Here is a 19,844-nt window from a genome sequence, read left to right on the forward strand (position 1 = left end):
GGCAATTTTGAGGCCCCTGTACAAACTGGCTCTATTTTACCTGACTTGCCCCCCCTCCAGTGTGTACTCCGAAAGAGTGTTTAGTGCAGCCGGGAACCTTGTCAGCGAAAGGCGTAGGACGTTGCTTCCACAAAATGTGGAGAAGATGATGTTCATAAAAATGAATTATCAACTCTTCCTGGGAGACCAGCCTCCAGAACGTACAGAGGGACCTGTGGTGGTGGATTCCAGTGGGGATGAATTAATACTCTGTGAGGATGAAGATGTACGCAACACTGAAGAGGGTGAAGAATCGGTGGATGAGGAGGATGAGGACAACATCTTGCTTCTGTAGAGTCAGTTTGTGCAGGGACAGATTAATTGCCAGCTTGTTTTGTGGTTGCACAAATGAACCAATCATTTCAGTCACAGTCGTGTGGCAGACCCTGGTACTGAAATGATTGGTTTGTTAAAGTGTGCATGTCCTGTTTATACAACATAAGGGTGGGTGGGAGACCCCAAGGACAATACCATCTTGCACCTCTTTTTTGTATTTGCATTATGTACTGTTTGGGCCTAGTTTTTCAAACTGCCATCCTGTCTGCCACTGCAGTGTCACTCCTAGATGGGCCACGTGTTTGTGCCGCCCACTTGTGTCGCTTAGCATAGTCAGCCAGCTACCTCGGTGCAACGTTTTGGACTAAAAACAACATTGTGAGGTGTTCAGTGTTCAGAATAGACTGGAAATTAGTGGGAAATTAATGTTTTTGAGGTTAATAATAGCATAACAGCAGAAAAACCCACAAATTCTGTGATTTTAGCTGTTTTTATGCTTTTTAAAAAAAAAATACAGATCCAAAACACAAAACCCAGAACCCAAAACACGGAAGGGTGGTTTTGGCAAAACCAATCCAGATCCAAAACCAAAACACGAAACGTGGCCGGTGCACACCCCTAATTTATACCATTGGGAGGGATTTAAATCCAATTAGCCAATCAGGAGTGTCTGGCAATCATCACCAGTGCATATTTTCTACCCGGGGTAGAGCACATACAGGAACAATGGTCGCTTAAGAGAGGAGAGGGCCCATGTGCAGTCTCCATGTGAGCCTCCTCCTCTTTGGAAGCGCAGTAGACTCTGATTTGGAACCAGTGTCAACTGCACATGCACAGGTTTTAGAGAAAATGGTGCCTGCGCCTAATTCCTGGGGACTTCTCAAATTACCGCGCTAGGCTGCCAGCAGACGCAGGACTGCTGAGACTGCAGAAAGGTAAGTATAACTATATATTGGTACAGGGTGTGCAGCGGACCCCGCACTGCACCCATTCTAGATATGCCTAATGATAGGCACTTGCTACTTTTTTACGGTCTACTTCAGCCCTTAAGCTGGGTACATACCGGTCTATATATCGTTCGTTCGATTGATGAAAGGTATATCGTGAATGCATCGGCGTCATTCACAGACATATAATGTTGGACCTGCAGCACAGCCGATGCTGATATATCTTGCAGATATATATCGGTACATCTACCTGTGTGTACAGGCGACCCACCGACCATCTATACATTGGGCCTGATTCATTATGAATCGCTAATGCGATCGCAAGCTGCGATTACGCATGCAGGTCTGCTGCAAAAATATGCTAATGACTGCAATCGCAAAGTTAGTATAGAGACGCCAACTACTGCACATCTGTAATACCTCGCAATCCTGCGTATACATTGGGAACATCGAATAACATCGACTCCTCTCGCACAATTACAGCAGCCCTGACCTTAATCAGAAATTGATAACCTCGTCGCACGCAGTGACTACACAAGATGCGTATGGCGTCGCAGTGGCTATTTATGCACGCCCATGCAACAGCATTCAAATGGACAGGCACGCCTGAGTTTCTCCGACCACTCCCGCGTCACCACCCCCAAACGCTGACTACCTGTCAACTACTCTGCATGGCTTACTGTGCTCTGTGTGATCGCAGTGCGATCAGTGGCGATTCTAGGGGTGGGCCAATAGGGCCGTCGCCCGGGGCGCCGACCCCTAGAGGGCGCCACTGAGTCCCCAGAAGGTAAAAAAACAAAAATCCCATAATAAAAAAAAACAGCGCCGGTCTCCCCCGCATTGCTGGGCGCCCGCTGATATTTGTTATCAGCGGGCACCCAGCTCCCTCCCTGCAAAGGCAGCCGAAGCTCACTCCAGAGCTCCGGCTCCCGCATAGAGCACTATGGGAGGGATGTCATGACGTCTCTCCCATAGATCCGTGGAGGAGCCGCGGTCAGACCAGATGGCAGCGGACGCAGGAGCGGGGCCTAAGGTAAGTATTGTATTTGTATTTTTTATTTTTCAGAAGGGAGGCATGGGGGCATTACTACTGGGGGCATGTCTATAAGGGGGCATTACTACTGGGGTCATGTATATAAGGGGCATTACTACTGGGGACATGTCTATAGGGGGGCATTACTACTGGGAGCATGTCTATAAGGGGCATTACTACTGGGGCATGTCTATAAGGGGGCATTACTACTGGGGGCATGTCTATAAGGGGGCATTACTACAGGGGGCATCACTACTGGGGGCATGTCTATAGGGGGGGCATTACTACTGGGAGCATGCCTATAAAGGGGCATTACTACTGGGGGCATGTCTACAAGGGGGCATAATTACTGCACATGGCAATTATTCGCCACGAGGGGAGAGCTTGGGGGAAGCCCAGCACCTTCATAAGTGTGATGAATTGGGGGTGTTCCGCATGGACACGCCCCCTTTCCGGAAGCGCGTGGGGGGGGAAACTGTGAACTTTCGCCCTGAGCTCCACAATGTCTAGAACCGGCCCTGAGTGCGATCACAGTGTAGCCATCACGCACACGCACTGCGTGCTCAGTATGCAACAATCGCCCAACTGCGTACGCTATTGCAGCTAAGATCCGTAATGAATCAGACCCACTGACTTCACGGACCGTCGACACAGACATCACAAAACTGGGTGGGCATATTTGGGATGTCAGGACAGACACATTGAGCGGTCGATTGGTAAGTGCTTCGAAATCGGACGTACGTGTGTGTACCCAGCATTACTGTACTTGCCCAAAGCCTGCATGCCCTCCCTCCCCCATTCTACCTAAGTGTAGGGGGATACAAGTGCAAACTGTGCAGTGGCTTCACTAGGGACCGTGCCAAGTGTCACCCTCGGAGTGGGCGACACCAAATGACTGGCTCCTTCTCATTGACCAGGAGCCGGGTGCTGCCCTGTGATTGATTGTGCAGCACCCGAGTCCCACTGAGGAGGAGCCGGCAGTGCGGGGAGAGTCTCTGCCCCTCTCCCAGATTGACAAAATCTGTGGCATGCCATGAGGCCACTCTCCTTCCCTGTGAGACCACGCACCCTTTTTGGTCCATGCAAGGGGGAAGGGGGCTGTTTGGCACACTGGGTGTCCCCATCTATATACAAGTAGGTGAGTAGTAATGTTAGTAGTAAGTTGTAGTAATGCAATTTGCAACAACAAAAATATACTTAAGTTTCAATTCCACATCAGCCCCTAAATGATTAGTACAGTTACTGTACCTACCAATATAGCCATTGTCTATAAAATCTGTGTTAATCTTTATGTATTGTTGTTTTTGGGAATATAAGTCCCTTAAAACAGAAGGTGACACATATAACTAAATAAAGGACCTTGTCTCCTATTCTTCCTGTTCGGTAATTTTATACAGTATGGCTTACTGTAAAACTATGGGACTGATTGTGAGGAAGTTACTCATAACTGTATTGTTTAGTGTTTCTTTTCCTCTGAAGTAATTTTATTTTAATTAGAGCTGTGTATAATAAATGTTGTACCTACAGAGGTGTCCTCGTGCACTGTGGCTTCAGTCTCACCAAACAGTCCCTCTCGGCGCGCCCCGGTCCCAGCTGGAAGCGACAAAACTACTCTGCTAGATTGATCAGTTTGTTGTGTGATATTAGTACATCTGTTTGCAGTCTGAGTCTGTATATGAAATGCTACCATGCAGGGGACGCGGCTTTTTCTCACGCCAAGTTCCGTTGTGCTTCATCTGCGACTCTGTAGGTGTATAAACCTAATTCCTGTGCGGATAAAGCCGCTGCCCGGCATCTGTAGCGCACTGTGAGTGGTGTTTTGTTGCCTCTGTGATGCGAATATGACGCCTTAAAGAAAAAGACGGTATGCTACACCTCTCGGTAAGGCTCAGCCACACGGGGCGGCTGGTATGCAGTCGGGATGCTGATGGTCGAAATGCCGAACACCGGCTTCCCGACTGTCTAATTTCGACAGGGGACTAATGACAGGCATTGAAATATCGCCGCCTATCATTATCCCTATGCCGTGAGCCCGACGCCCGGCATACCGAACGAAGGTAAGCCGTGCAGCGGGCGTGGACAGCTGCGGGGGGGAGGGTTAGGTTTAAGGCTCCGGGGGGGGGGGACTTAGGGTTAGGCAACCCCCCATGAGGGTTAGGGTAAGAGAAGGAGAGGTTAGGGTTAGGCACCCCCGGGGGGGGAGGTTAGGGTTAGGCACCCTCCCGGGAGTCTTAGGTTTGGCGTATTGACTCTAGGGGTATGAAGGCACTTCAGTATTTTCGCAATAGATGTTTTCTACTGCAACCCCCAATCCTTTGGTGCTGAGTATGATACAGTGTCTTAGGCAGCTGCTGATGGGGGCCTGGAAATTCCCCAAAATAAGAAACCTATGGGGACATCATGGGGCTGATTGTGAGTTGTGAGCAGAGCAAGTAACTCTGCACTTATTATTATCCTTTATTTATATGGCGCTACAAAGGTTCCGCAGCGCCTTACACAGTACATAAATGAGCACACAACAGAAAAAACAGTTAATAGTATTACAAAACAATGCAGGACAAGGACATGGTTTATACACAGAGCTGCATAACACAAGCAGCAGGGCCTCAGCAACCAAGTGTTAGGTGCCAGTTAGGAGTACATGATACTATAAGTAAGGGAGGAAAAGCACATGAGGGATGAGGGCCCTGCTCGTGAGAGCTTACATTCTAAAAGGGGGTGGGCAGACAGACAAGGGCAACACAGATGGGGAAGATAGTGAGGAAGGAGCATGGAGCAGTGGGTTAGGATATATGCTGCGGAATGTGTATAAGATGACCTTGTGTTATGTCAAAATGAAGTCCTTCATTCATCTACTGTAGCTCTATGACAAAAATATATTTTATTTATGTGTTATTTGCATGAGAGAGACAAAAAATTATAGGGCAAACTGCTTTATTTTGTACCTGTTACATTTTAGCATCTAAATACATCCAGCTAAAATGTGGCTATTATGGGACTGCCCCGCCATCCTAATAGTGAGTACTATAGCATACCTCCCAACATGATCCTCTCCAGGAGGGACACAATGCTCTGGTCCTGGACTTCCCTGGTAAGAGGTGGGGCTGCAGCGCAGTTCAAAATTCAAATAGGGGACCCACACCAACTGTCATATCACACACTGCCACACATCACTGGCTGGGACTCACTGGTAGTTGGTGTGACTCCCCTACTTGAATTTTGGACTGCGCTGCAGCCCCACCCCTGGAGCCTCCACCAATCATAAATTACCAGGGAAGTCCAGGACCAGAGCATTGTGTCCCTCCTGGAGAGGGTCATGTTGGGAGGTATGCTATAGTCCTGGCTGCTGGTTGCTATGCCAAGCTCCTGTAAGTGGGTGCTTCTTACATGCTAGGCCCACCCACAGAGAGGTGCATCCATCCCCAACATGCAGTGGCCACGCCCCCTCCAGGGGGGACCCACGGGATGTTGCTATACTCTGGTCCAGGATTTCTCGTGGCAGCCCTAGAGGGCTTATGTAACAGATGTTGGGAGGTTGGGAGATGTCCTGATTCAGCCGTGATCGCTAATGCAACTGTGCATGCAGATCACGTGATTGTTAACCTTTGCGCATGTGTATAAGCCGCACTGCGCATGTGCTGTGATCACACTGCGATTACGCACGCACAGAGGGATCCATCGTGTGCTTTTCCGTTTGAACGCCGTTGCTTGGACCTGCATAAATTGGCCACTGCGATGGCATATGCAGCTTCAGAGCCCACTGCGTGTGAAGAGACTTGCGGTGTCTGCGGCAGGTAAGACCTTGTGTAAATGATGCGTGAGTGGCCGATGTGCATCGATGGTACCGATGTTCACGCAGGTAAGTGACGTCGTACGCATGTGCAAAAATTGGAGAAAATAAACTCTCTCTTTTTGGCGGCACTCATTATGTATTATATTAAAATGTCACTTTTAATAATCCATCTAAAAATTCTAAATATCCAAACCGACATATAAAAGAAAAAATGAAAGAGCTCAATATTAGCTAAATGAGCAGCAACGAGAATATTAATAGCAGTATAATTCAAATCAGAAGTACAAATGCTTCAATTTCGTCGCAGCAAACACAGTCAAAAAATGATTATATGTAAAAAATTATTGAATTAATGTATTATTAGTAATTATGCACTTCAAACAAACCTCTACACCGAGTATCAAAAAGTTATAATATGATGTCTAGATTGCAGATCTCTCTCAATCTCAGTCCATTTGTTACAATTTAACTTGTCATCTTAAAATTAGAGACAATTATCAAACATCAATTAAAACGCAGGTGCATGTTCCTTGTAACAATCTAGAATTGTCTGAGGTATATATAAGTGTCACAATATGTCAAATGAATGAAATAATATGAATTAAAGTATTTTTCTAATGGCAGGGGAACCCCAGATACCATTAGTATTCAGAGCATGACATACAGTTGATTTTGCATATATGGAGAGAAAATGACTGATCCCTCTATGGCAGGGTCCTGCCCGGGGGCCGTATCAGGCTCCTGGAATCATTTGGTCTGGCCCTAGAATGGAACCCTGCAGCCAGAATCTATGCAGCAGTGCTGCCTGGAGCGTCCTTAGGATGCTTCAGATGGTCACACCGCTGCCCTTACAGCTCCCCGGAGTATCTACAGGATGCTCCGGGCATTGCTGTAATCACCGGGGATTGTGGCCCCGCCCCCGTGTAACATCACATGGAGGGGGCGTGGCCTGCAACGGTCACGCAAATAATGTTATATACATCAAAATGGCCCTTGGCAGAAAAAAGGTCCCCCACCCCTGCTCTATGGCGTGCTATGGTGCAGCTGCTGCCACTTGTGTGCAAAGCATTAGTACAAGGAGTGAGCGTACCTCTTAGTCTTCTCCGGGACATGAATAAGTATAAGGGTATCTGCTTTTGGACTCACCATTAGGTGGACCTTGTTGTAACAGTGCAAGGACCTCCAATGCAAGTGGTACAATGAGAGTGCCCACGAAATGTTGAGAAAGATTATACAGATGAGTAATAGGAGTAGTGAGAACTGATCAAGAGGAAGTTGTGCACCTGATCACAGCACTACAAACTGCTGCTCCCCGTATGATAATTAGCCTTGGTGCGGAGTGCGCGGTGTAGCACTGGTGGTGACATAGGAATATACTTTAGTGTCATGGTCCTCACCCATCTCAACTTACCGGAAATACACAATCCACTGAAACAGAAAAGTATACCTGCTCATATATCGTATTGTAATGTCGTACGCATGTGATCAGGCAGCAGTGGGCTCTCCAGCTGTGGTGCCATGCTGTGCATTGGCAGGCGATTCTGCACGGAACGCAGCTGCGATCGCATTAGCGATCGCTGCTGAATCAGTCCCAGAGTTAAATTTGGAAGAGGTGTGTCCAAACTGACATCTAAATTGAAGTGTAAGCAGGGGCGTTTCTAGAGAGGAGGGGGCCCGTGTGCAGTCTCCGACATGGGCCCCTTCCTCTCTGTCCGACGGCCGGCAGCGCACTGAGCTGTGTGCGGCCAGCGCCGGAGTTATAGACTCTGGGCACTAGAGTGCACTCAGAGTCTATAGAGTTTTCGCAAGTCACCGGGAAAATGGCCGCGGGGACCATTTTCCAGTTGTTTTTATAGCACCGGACCCGCGCGCCGACGTGGGACTCTGGAGGGGTAAGTGATACTATGGGTGCAGGGTGTGCGGTGCAGGGCTCCCCTGCACCCATTATAGATACGTTCCTGAGTGTAAGAATAAAGCTGTCCAGCATTTGCGGGCTACATGCAAAAGCCATCCGACATTTACCCTGCATACTAAAATAACAAACGTAGAGTATTTGCACTCCCAGCAATGCAGCACGGTTTGTCCAGGTGCAAAGTTACTTGTTTTCTTCGCTTTGCTCCCAACTCTGAATCAGGCTCTATATTTGGAGCTGAAATTACCATACTCAGCAAAGTGGTGAAAAGTTCCCATAATGAGAAACATTTACCTCCCCCCCTCCCCCCCTTACATTCCAGCTGCAATCCCTTCCACTTGCTTATATAACCCTTAAACGCTGCTCACATCTCCAGCCTCATTTCTGCCCACCGTGGCTCTTCCACTGATCGCTGCCTCACATCCACCAGGAATACCTCCTCTCAGGCCCTCATCAAAGACTTCTCCCGCTCTGTCTCCCTCCTCTGGAACTAACTGCCTCCCAGGTCAGACTTTCCCGCTAGCTTCAAACGAGGACTCAGGTGGCAGCTTTTTATTAAAGCGTGTGAGGCCTCCTCCTAAATCTCCACTTACCTCCCCGACCATGACCTGCCCTTCCTCTAAGTTCACCCACCAGCTGCTCATTCCTCCCTTTAGTACGTGAGCTCTCACAGGCAGGGCTTTCTCTCCTCTTGCTCCTCCCTTAGCACTATCCAGGCCACCTGTGGTCCTCGTCTTTTATGTCCTGGTCTGTTTAGTGATTCTCTATCAGAGTAGATGATCGGACCTGGATTGGAAACCTTCCCTTGTACTTACCACCACTTAGTGATTTACGCTTGCTTTACCCCATGTCCTTGTCCTATCTAGTCTGCCATTGTATTGTTGCATGTTGTTCCTAGATATCTAAATTTCAATTCAATTATTCTTATAATATGTCACGTATTACTACAGTATGTGTATTCCTTGCTGCAGGAAAAAAGATAATGAATATAACTGTCCACCTATACATACGTAGAATAATAATACACTGATAATTTTATTAGCCAGAAAAGATTATTGCACAGGTATAATAAGCACAGAATTCCCCCATCAATAGCGATCACAGTTGTGTTATTCAGGGCCTGATTCAGTGACGATGTTTCTGCAGTTGAGCGCCAACTTTCATTACCGTCGGTGGTCGCAGAAAGGATTTGGCCGCAGTGTGATTAACAGCCAGGTACCGACTGTGGGAGGTAAAAGGGGGAGTAGTGGCTCAAATGCAGGTATGTCGCAAGCGTTTTTTGTGGGCGGGTCACAGACTGCGATTGCGATCATGTACACAGACGATATGGCTCCGGCGTCTCATTTCCGGTGGCAATCGACTTAGGCCCTGATTCAGACCCACTCGCAAGCGGCTGTCCGCTCGCAAGTGGGTCGATGTTGTGCACTGCGCATGTGCACGACGGCGGGAGCTCCGTCGTGCGCATGCGCAAGACGCGACGAGCGAAGGACTTTCCTTCGCTCGTTGTGTCTGATCCAAGGGGGCGTGCTGTCGATGTTGATTGACAGCACGCCCCCTTTGGTTGGCGTGCCTCCCTGACGGGGGCGTTCCCAAGGGAATGCCTACCGTCAGAAGCCGGCCCACTGACATCACTAGTGATGTCAGTGGGAGTGATTTTGGCTCTGATAGAGCCAAAATCACTCCGGGCCTTGCGGTTGAAAAACTCAACCGCAGGCTCTGGCTCGCAGTGGCGATGGTCGCGATGGTCAAGACCATCGCGGCCATCAAACTGTACGCTCGTATAGGCTGTGGGTGGTGATCCACAGCTATACGAGCGTCCAGGAGGACGCTCCATAATTATGGAGGGCGGCCCTCATTCAGAGCGTGCGCTCTGCTCAGAGCGTACGGCTCTGAATGAGGGCCTTAGTTCCTTTGGTAATTGACTGATCTGTGGCCGATGTATCTTCGCTTGGATTCGCAAAGCCGCGGATGAGACGTTTGCATATTTTTGCCCAGGCGCTGAGTGCATACTCACAGCAGCAGCGGCATTAGCGTCCATCTCGGAACCAGGCCCTAAGTTACAGCAGTATTTTGTACTGAGACCTAGATCACGGTAGGTGATACGTTCTCCATGTGCCTGTGACAGAGTTTTATATTGTCTGATTCCCCCCCTTCATAATTGTTCAATATTTTGAATTGATTATAATTTGTAGTAAAAATGAGACTATTCGCTGATCAGTGCCGAAGTCCAGTCTAGGTCAGGCCGTGGCGTTTCTACCGTGCAACAAGTCTGTGACTGCCTGGTAATAGTCTTCTGCTGCCACGGTGAGCTGTCCTGTCTTCTGCATCAGGAAGTCCCTGCCAGAGAGAAATTATTATTGTTACTCAAACACCCAGCGACTTGTCCCATGACAAGGGGCCACGGGGACGTATACAGGCATCCCAAAATCAAAACTTAATTTCAGTGCCAAATCTGTATATTCTCTTTGGAATGGGATTGAAATGCCGGCAGCTGTTTAGGCGCCAGTTCAAATCCAGACAGCGGCTGCCCGACAGGACGAAGATCCTGACAGAGGCAGGTAAGTACCCTAACCACCCCTGCCCCCCCCCCCCCCTAACTCTCCCTTAGTGGTGCCTAACCTCCCCTCCTAGTGCCTAACCCTAAACTCCCCCCTGGGGTGCCTAACCCTAACCCCCCCTTACCACTCCCTAAACCTAACCCTCTCGGGGGGTGTACTTGACTCTAACCTGTCCCTTGGGGTGCCTAACCCTGCCCCCTAGGGGTGCCTAATACTAACCCCCCCCCCTGAAACCTAACACTAACCCTGCTAACTGTCCTAAATCTAAACCCCCCCCCCCGCAGCTAAGAGGACGTGCGGCCCGTACTTACCTCGTTCGGGCACACGTCCTCCTGGATTCTGGCGTCAGGATTATGATAGGCGTCGGTATTTCGATGCCTATCATGAATCCTTTGCCGACATTCAGCAGTCGGGATTGTGACCGGCCGCCGGTCACATAACAATATCCCGTTATTTTTTTATGTGTGTAGAATTAGCCCGCGAGGACCAGCAGCAATCTTCCATACCAACCATTTCATCCAGAGGTTCTCTCCGCGGAGCTCCATCCAGTCAGACAGGGCCCTGGGGTGAGAACGTTGCAGCCTGAGCAGCCACATAAAGCTAATTTGGGCTCTGTGGGAAAACTCTGCCTGGGGATGTGCCTAGCAAGGAGATAGTACGGAAACGTGTGGCCCGCTAGCAGCACTGACTACACTGAGTATGCCAAGTAGCAGGAAGCAGGCCTGAGTATTATCTCTGATTGGGGTTTCCAAATAATAATGACAATAATTAAAAAACTTTTAATGTATGCAGGTGAACTTCACAGAGAGGAACATGCCTGGTGCCATAGTGGGAGAACTTGGTATAACACTGGTTAGCGCTGTATAATGTGCTACATAGGTGAAGAGGAGGCTGTCCACTTGCACCCAGTACTGTATATCTGGTGAGCAGCAGCTGTGGCACCCTGCTCTTAGATGATCACAGCAGCCAACTGACCAGCTCGCCGAAGTGTATAGGAAGAAACCATGGCACCTGGAACAAGCAGCTACTAAGTGCCACCCTTCAGAAACAAGGAGCTTGACCCCAGCCTAGTGCTTTAGAAGTGCTTGGCTCCTCCACCCCCATCAACCCCCCCAACCCCCTACCTTGTGGTCAATAGACAGGATTCCTAAATAACTGATTATGACAATAATGGGTTCGGGGAGTTAAATGATGGTAATGAGGTGTTTAACCCAAATTCAAACTCTATGGACACATAAATCATCCATATTATTAACCCCTTAAGTATCATCATTAACCATCCTCATTTACTTCTATCATTCTTAAAAACCACCAGCCTTATCCTTAAGCTCCTATCATCAAAATCACCCCTCATTCAAACACTCACATACTTATGTAGCCTCTTTTTGTGGCCTCCCTACATTGCCACTTGACTGTGAGGTCCCATCAGTCCCACTTGCAGACCTCAGCATCCAATCATAAATGTTAAACAGAGGGCACATAGCCAACCAGCTAGCATTGCCACTCTGCACTGGCAAGGAGGTAGTGGGGAAGGCTCCCTATCGCTTGGCAGCCCAACACTCTCCAGCTATGAGCACAGCTGTACGCCAAAGAGAGATCTCCATGGTAGGGGCTGACAAACTGCTCCAAATAGGGAAGAGGAAGGTAATTGAGACGTTCAAGATATGCTGAGGGTGTACAGTTGCACTTGCTGCCTATCCCATGTCATGGGTGAATGATCTTATCAGTGCAGCTGAATGAATGGAGTGAACCATCGGATGGCCATCAGGGTCAAGGAGGTTCCACTACACAAACCCTGCACACATATAGTTATACTCACCTCTCCAGGATCCTGTGTCAGTGCTGCAACAGCAGCAGAAATCATTGGCCTCACTCCACTCTCAGACCTACTGCTGATTTCAAATGGAAAAATTATTTCCACCAAATTGGAAACGACCACCATCGGAAGGGTTGGCAATCATCGGTTTCCAATGTCCATCACTAATTTAGTGTTAATGCACATGTGTAAATAGGGTCACTGCTCGGCAACTGTCCATTCAAGTGTCCTAACATATTATTATTATTATTATATTGCATTTTTATATTGTTTGTTGACTTTTTTGGAATTAAGAAGTAATTGGGGTTTAATAATTTGTATATGTATGATGCACTGTAGACCAATCAAGTCTTTACTGTGACCTACCCTAGCTTCCAGGTTCAGGCTGCTGAGGAAATCTAGGTTGAGCACAGCGCTGTGTGCTTATGTCATGTCTAGGCAGGATAAACATGTGAACCTGAGGCCAGGAAGTGACCATGGCCAGTTAGACGTCCTGCTGAACCAATACTGGAAGTGTATTTTTATCCCCTGCCGGTTAGATCACAATATCAAAAGCTCTGTGCAGCTTACGGCTGCCCTGACGTCTGCTGGGAAATCGCTTGTAGACAGTTACGGAAGTGACTGATAAAGGAAGTTATATATAGTGATGAGGCCAGTGTGAGAAAGGCCTGATGACCAAACTTGTTTTTTGGCTTGCGAATATATTAGGACGCAAGCAAAACAAACAAGGTTTTCCTGCCCAGATTATCCAATATGTGTGTATGTCGCAGCTAATTGAATGTGTCCCCGTGCCTATTATTCTACTTATCATGGTTTTACTGCCTAAAGCATACTTACCAACTCTCCCAGAATGCCCGAGGGCAGAGCCGTAACTAGACTTTTTGGTGCCCTGTGCCAGAAAGAGCATTGGCGCCCCCCTCATTTTTCAAAGGGACATAATGTACCCAAAAAAGGGCCATGGCAAGGGAAGAGATACGAGATCCCAGGAGATGCTGGGGATGAAATAAGAGGAAGCTACAAGTGAGAATGATAATAAACAGAAATTTGATAGGTCCAAACAGCGCCCCCTGCCCTGTGGTGCCCTGTGCAAAGGCACCGGCCGCACTACCCTAGCTACGGCCTTGCCCGAGGGAGTACCGAACTTCAGGGAGCACTCTTAGAGTGGGGCAAGTCTTTGGCATGCTACCCACTTGCTCTTATTGGACCAGCTAACAAGCCAAATTCAATAAACCCTGCCACAAATGAGGCTACCGCGGCACCATTGAGGGGAGTCAGTGGTTTCAAAAATATTAGGAAACCATGGAGTTAATGAGTTATGGTTGTGGCCCAATCACCTGGGTCAATGCTGATATCATCAGTATAGGAAATTGTCATAATCTGTGGTTGCATTGCTGGCGTAATCAGCCAGAGCCTACTGCGCCACGCATATCTCTGGGGAAATGGTGGCATCACTTTTTCCCATAGATCTATTCATCAGCGGCCACAATTATTATTATTATTATACTTTATTGATATGGCACCACGGACATGGTTCACAAATATTTCTGCATCAGCAGTCATAATACCCAAGGGAAGGAAAAGCACATGAAGGAAGAGGGCCCTGCTCGTGAGAGCTTGCATTCTAAAGGGGAGCAGCAGACAAACAGAGATGATATAGATGGAGCAAACAGTGAGTATGGGACAGAGGTTTAGAATGATAGATACTTGGCTTTGATGAAGAAGTGGGTTTTGAGAGCCCGTTTGAAGTATTGTAAAGAGGTGGAGAGCCTTATAGAGAGAGGGAGAGAGTTCCTGTGGTAGGAAGCAGCACGGGCAAAATCTTGGAGGCAGAACTGGGAGGAAGTAATATGTTGTGAGGAAGGGAAAGGGGAACCAGTGTAGAGCTTGTAGGACAGGTGAGGCAAATGTAGAACATTTGGAGAGGAAGATGAGCCAGGCAGCAGCATTGAGGACAGATTGGAGTGGTGAGAAGTAGGAGTCAGGGAGGCCATATAGGAGGTGGTTACAATAGTTCAATCTGGAGATGACCAGTGAGTGGATGAGGGTCTTAGTTGCCTCCAGGGTTAGAAAGGGTCTGATCCTGGAAATATTTCTCAGATGGAAACAGCAGGACGGTGAAAGGTACTGAATATGAGAGTTGAAGTAGAGGGAGGAGTGAAAGATGACTCCAAGACAGCGCACATAGGGGCTAGAGGAGATGGTTGCGCTATCAATAGATAAAGAAATTGTGGGAGGTGAGGGTATTTGGCAGAGAGGGAAGATGATCAGCTGAGTCTTAGACATGATAAGTTTAATAAATCACTGGAGCATCCAGAAGGAAAAAGCAAAGACAGTTGGAAATACGAGTGAGGAGAGAGGGGGAGAGATCAGGGGTGGAGAGGTAGATCTTAGTGTCATCAGCATAGAGATGATATTGGAGGTACTGTAAAGATGGCCATCGATCATTAATAGTTAACATAAATCAATGGTTTACTACAGATGGCCAATTGTTTGCCATTAATGGCAGAGAGGCAATGGTTTTCCGCCATCGATGACAAAGTGGAATTTTTTTTCTGCTCCCGACACAGAGCTTAGCCCCTCCCTATGGTGGCTTGCTAAGCCCCGCCACCTTTTTTGATTGGCCCGTAGCTTGCCGTGCACCCGGCAGTGGTGGCCATCGAGTGGTGCATCGAGTGGTTCACCATAGATGGTTATTGTACCACTGATCGAAAACCACCAATGGTCATCTTTAATTAGACACCAAAAGAGCGGATGAGCTCACCTAAAGAGTATGGGTCTGATTTGGACCCGCTCGCAAGCGGGTCGATGGGGCCGAAGTGCGCATGCGCACGACGGAGGGAGCTCCGTCGTGCGCATGCGCGAGACCCGGCGAGCGACGAGGAATCCGTTGCTCGGGGTCTCGCACCAAGGGTCAACAGTCTTAGGATGTCTCGGGGGGAGGGGAGTGGTGGGTTGGCAGCGGGTCTGGCGGTTGTGGATGTACAACCTGGCGGCGTCCCGCGCAGGGGTAAAAGTCTCGGAGTCACTTATCTACCGGTAGGATTTGTTGGTGAAGATAGCTTGGGCTGCTGGTAGCTGGTGTTGGAGTTTCCTTTTGCAGATGCGGTGTTGGATGGCTGCTGCGATGTCAGTGGTTGGAGGAAGCTTTGTGTGTGGTGGTAGCTTAGCTGGTGCACTGTGGGGCTTGGTGCACCGCGTTGCTGGCGTTCTGCTCCCACTGCCTGGTGGGTGCCTGTTTGTGTGGATCGCTTCGGGATTGCTGCTGGACGAACAGCTGCGAGTGGAGCTGTTGTTGGTTACTCTCAGGGGGTGGTGCGTGGTCACCTGGGTAGGGCAGGCGGAGTGGTGATCAGGAGGGGTGCGCAGGGCCTTGCTACCGTGTTTCCCCGATAATAAGACCTACCCTGAAAATAAGCCCTACCCTTACTTTTGTAGCCTGGTCTAAAATAAGCCCTACCACGAAAATAAGACCTACCTTATTCTCTTTTTGAGCTGGGAACGCTGCATAGACCAGCGTTCCCAGTCATGCAGTGCGCGGGTGACGTCATGACATCACCTGCGCGCTGAGGATCCTGTGCGGCCGCGCCTGCTGGATCATATTAGATCCAGTCAGCACGCAAGTGAGAGGGACATCCCGGACGGCGGCGACTCAGGTAAGTACCGTACTTGCACTGCAATAAGGGGGCCTGCATAAAGGACACTGCTACAGAGGGGGGCCTGCATAAGGGACACTGCTACAGGGGGGGGGGCTGCATAAGGGACACTGCTACAGGGGGGCCTACATAAGGGGCACTGCTGTCAATGTTAGTTAAAATAAGACCTACCCCGAAAATAAGCCCTATGGTGTTTTTTGGAACCAAAAAAAAAATAAGACAGTGTCTTATTATCGGGGAAACACGGTAGGTGTGATGCCCAGGTGGCAGGTAAAAAGGGTTCTGGAAGCAGCAAGGCTCGACCGAGTTCTCCGCGGGAATGAAGAGCTCTGGTGTAAGCTGGCTGTGGTGTCAGGATGTAGGGGTCTCCGACGCATTTCGGCAGGGGCTCTGCCTTCTTCAAGGAGGTAAGAAGTATGGCTGTGCACGTGTGGGGTTTAAATGTGGAACTTCCGGGTTCTGTGTTTGTCATGTGGTGGAGATGACCAATCGGTGCTGAGAGTGGGTGTGGCCCATGTATCTGATAGGTCGTGGGTGATTGTGCGAGGCTAAGCCTGTAATTGGGTGATATCGTCACGTGGTTTGGGCAGCCAATGGTGTGCTGCGCTGCTGTGGGTCTGTTAGCTGGGGCTCGTGTCTGGGTGTGTGTGTGGCTGCTATGGGGATCGTGACCGGCTGGGATGGTCAGCGGCGGTCACGTGGTGTTGGCAGCCAATCGTGTGCTTTGCTGGTGTGGGTGTGTATGCTGGAGCTGGTGTACTGTAATGCATTATGCGGTTGCTATGGGGATCGTGAGCGGTAGTTGGTTGGAGGTGGTCACGTGGTGCGGGCAGCCAATCTTATGCTGTGTAGGGTTTCCGTGTGTTTACATGGGTTGAGGTGACAGCTGCTTCTGGCGTGCGTAGAGCGGAGGAGATAAGCAGAAGAGTGTTTGGTGCTGGGTGGAGGATTTAATGATCGGGCAGGGGTATATGCGAGTAGGGTGGGGGTCAGGGGCACCGGGATGTGTGTGGCAATTGTAGTGGAGGTGGGGATGTGAAACCGCACTCTCGTGGTGGTATAGTCCCATGGTGCGGGCGGCCAATCATGTGCTGTGATAGGCTGGGTGTGTGTGTGGGAATGATTATGAAGGTGATGGTTGGTGGCTCAGGTGGCCAAAGGGGTCTGGGGAGGTGTGGATGGGCATCTCTCCGGGGATGGTAGCTAAGTGATCGGGCAGGGGGTGATGGAATTAAACTTTTGCATGTAGCGTGTGTCACGCTGGCAGTGCTGTATTGTACATTGCTGTTATATGTATAATGGTGTCTAGATGATGGCCACGTGTGGTAGGAGGGTGGGTGTGGTGGTTAGTATCGCTAACCTGTGTGATATGTGGAATGCCGGGGTTGTATACGTATATATGTGGTGTGACCGAGTGGTGATGTTAAATCGACTCATACGGGGAAGTGTGTGTTAACGTGTGGCGAGGAGGAGTAAGGTTGGTCTGTTGACTAATAGGTTCTTACTGTGTGGTATGTGTTTGGTGCAGTAGTGTGTAAATGGTCATGTTGTGGAGAGGGGGGGGAAGGGATGCCATCTTTGGGTGGCGTGGTAACTATAGAGGCAGTCAGGATTGTATGTGGGGGCTGGGATATAGTGTAGCGTGAGGGGGGGGGCGGGGGGAGTGCAGGTGTGTGTTCGTGTAAGGACCGGTGATTTGTGTCAGACAAGAGCCATAGCAACATAGAGATGCGAGGGGCGGGGTGTGTCCTAGATGTGTGTGGCAGTGGGGTGTGATGGGTGCTTGTTGTGCTGGGCGATGAGGTGGGGGGGACGGGGGTGGCTCGGATGATGGTCGTGGCTAGGTGTATTCGTGTGAGGGCGCTGTCTGTTGTGTTGGGGGGAGTCTGGTTGGGATGTGGGTGGGGGTGTTGGAATGGGTGGTGCGGTCGGAATAAGGGGTATAGGGGGGGTGGTGCTTAAGGTGTCAAGGTGTGTTTGTGTCAGGGCAGGGTTGGTAGGGGAAGGGGATGTCGAGGTAACGGTGATGCAGGGGGTGTTAGGAGATCACTGATGTTGGGTATGGCTTGATGGGGGCGGTAGGGGGCGGTGATAGTTTAGGGTGGGTGGGTGGGTAGTGGAGGGGGGGTTGCAGTGCATACATAAATTTTTTTGCATGTAGTGTAAATACTGGCTGCTTTTGCATGTAGCCCACAAATACTGCACAGCTTTATTATAGGGGTGAGCGGGTTCGGATTTCTGAAATCCGAACCCCCCCGAGCCCCCCCGATCCGAGTCAGGCTCGACTTTTCCCGCCTGACTCGGATCTGAAATCGAGGCAAAACTTCATCATCCCGCCTTCCGGGTCTCGCAGGTTTTGGATCCTATATAAGGTACCCGCGTCGGCGCCATTTTCTCACTCGGCTGTGGACAGTCAAGTGGGAGGGTGGGAGTTAGGGCTGGCTGGGCTGTTTAGTGTAGTGTAGTGTAGTGTAGTGTAGTGTAGTGCAGTGTAGTGTTGTGCTGTGCTCCATAGTGGCTGTGTCCTTTAAAGTCCATAGGGGCTGGCTGGACTGTGTTGTGCAGTCAGTTGTCCATAGGGGCTGTGTCCACTCCAAAGTCCTGTGCAGTGTCCCAGTCCTAAAGGGGTACTGTAGTGTTGTCCAGGGAGTGCTCTGTCCATCAGGGGTGCTCCCCCCAAGTGCTAAAAAAAAAATATTTTTTCTGTGTTTGTGAATTGTGTGCACTGTAGCTGCACGTGCATCAACAAAGGAGCAGCGCCAAGTGTGCGCCTGTGTCCCATAAGTAAAGGGCCGGCTGGCTCATTTCTTAAAGGGTGGTGTAATCCACAAAGAGCACTAGTCTCCAACAAAAATAAAAAATTATTTTCTGTGTTTGTGTGCGCCTTAGCCGCACGTATATATCAATATATCATAAATGGAGGACCAAACTTTCTCCGATAAAAATAAAATAGGGAAAGATCAAGAACCACTTCCTCCTAGTGCTGAAGCTGCTGCCACTAGTCATGACATAGACGATAACATGCCATCAACGTAGTCTGCCAAGGCCGATGCCCAATGTCATAGTAGAGGGCACATACAATCCCAAATGGCAAAGTTCAGGAAAATGACCTTGAAAAAAACATTTAAATCATCTGAAGAGAAACGTAAACTTGCCAATATGCCATTTACAACACGGAGTGGCAAGGAACGGCTAAGGTCTTTCCCTATGTTCATGACTAGTGGTTCAGCTTCACATGACGATGGAAGCCCTCCTCCCGCTAAAAAAAATCAAACGAGTTAAGCTGGCAAAAGCACAGTGAAGAACTGTGCATTCTAAGAAGATATCACAAATCCCCAAGGAGAGTCCAAGTGTGGTGGCGGTTGCGATGCCTGACCGTCCCAGCACTGGACGGGAAGAGGTGGCTCTTTCCACCATTTGCACACCCCCTGCAAGTGCTGAAAGGAGCACCCACAGTCCACTTGCTGATATGCAAATTGAAGATGTCACTGTTGAAGTACAACAGGATGAGGATACTGGTGTAGCTGGCGCTGAGGAGGAAGTTGGCGAGGAGGATTCTGATGGTGATGTGGTTTGTTTAAATCAGGCTCCGGGGGAGACAGTTGTTGTCCGTGGGATGAAAAAGCCCATCACGGTCATGCCTGGGCAGAAGACCAAACATTCCACCTCTTTGGTCTGGCAATATTTCTATCCAAATCCGGACAACAACTGTCTTGCCATATGTACCATATGTAAAGGTGAAATAAGAAGGGGTAGGGACGTTAACCACCTAGGAACATCCTCCCTTATACGGCACCTGCAGCGCATTCATAAAAAG

At 49.3% G+C, this 19,844-nt stretch overlaps 1 protein-coding gene across 1 annotated transcript in view; it reads right to left on the bottom strand.

Moving 5' to 3' along the window:
• Positions 1-10,119: 10,119 nt before the first annotated feature.
• LOC148508526 (apovitellenin-1-like) overlaps positions 10,120-19,844 on the bottom strand; it is a 30,226-nt gene continuing 20,501 nt past the window's right edge. Inside the window, exon 4 of the mRNA XM_088444386.1 lies at positions 10,120-10,337. Coding sequence (XP_088300512.1) covers positions 10,238-10,337 — 100 coding nt within the window. The 3' untranslated portion in view covers positions 10,120-10,237. The remainder of the gene's footprint in view (positions 10,338-19,844) is intronic.

The sequence above is a fragment of the Taudactylus pleione genome, unplaced genomic scaffold, assembly GCF_031769625.1.
Source record: "Taudactylus pleione unplaced genomic scaffold, aTauple2 ptg000361l, whole genome shotgun sequence".
Taxonomy (NCBI): Eukaryota; Metazoa; Chordata; class Amphibia; order Anura; family Myobatrachidae; genus Taudactylus; species Taudactylus pleione.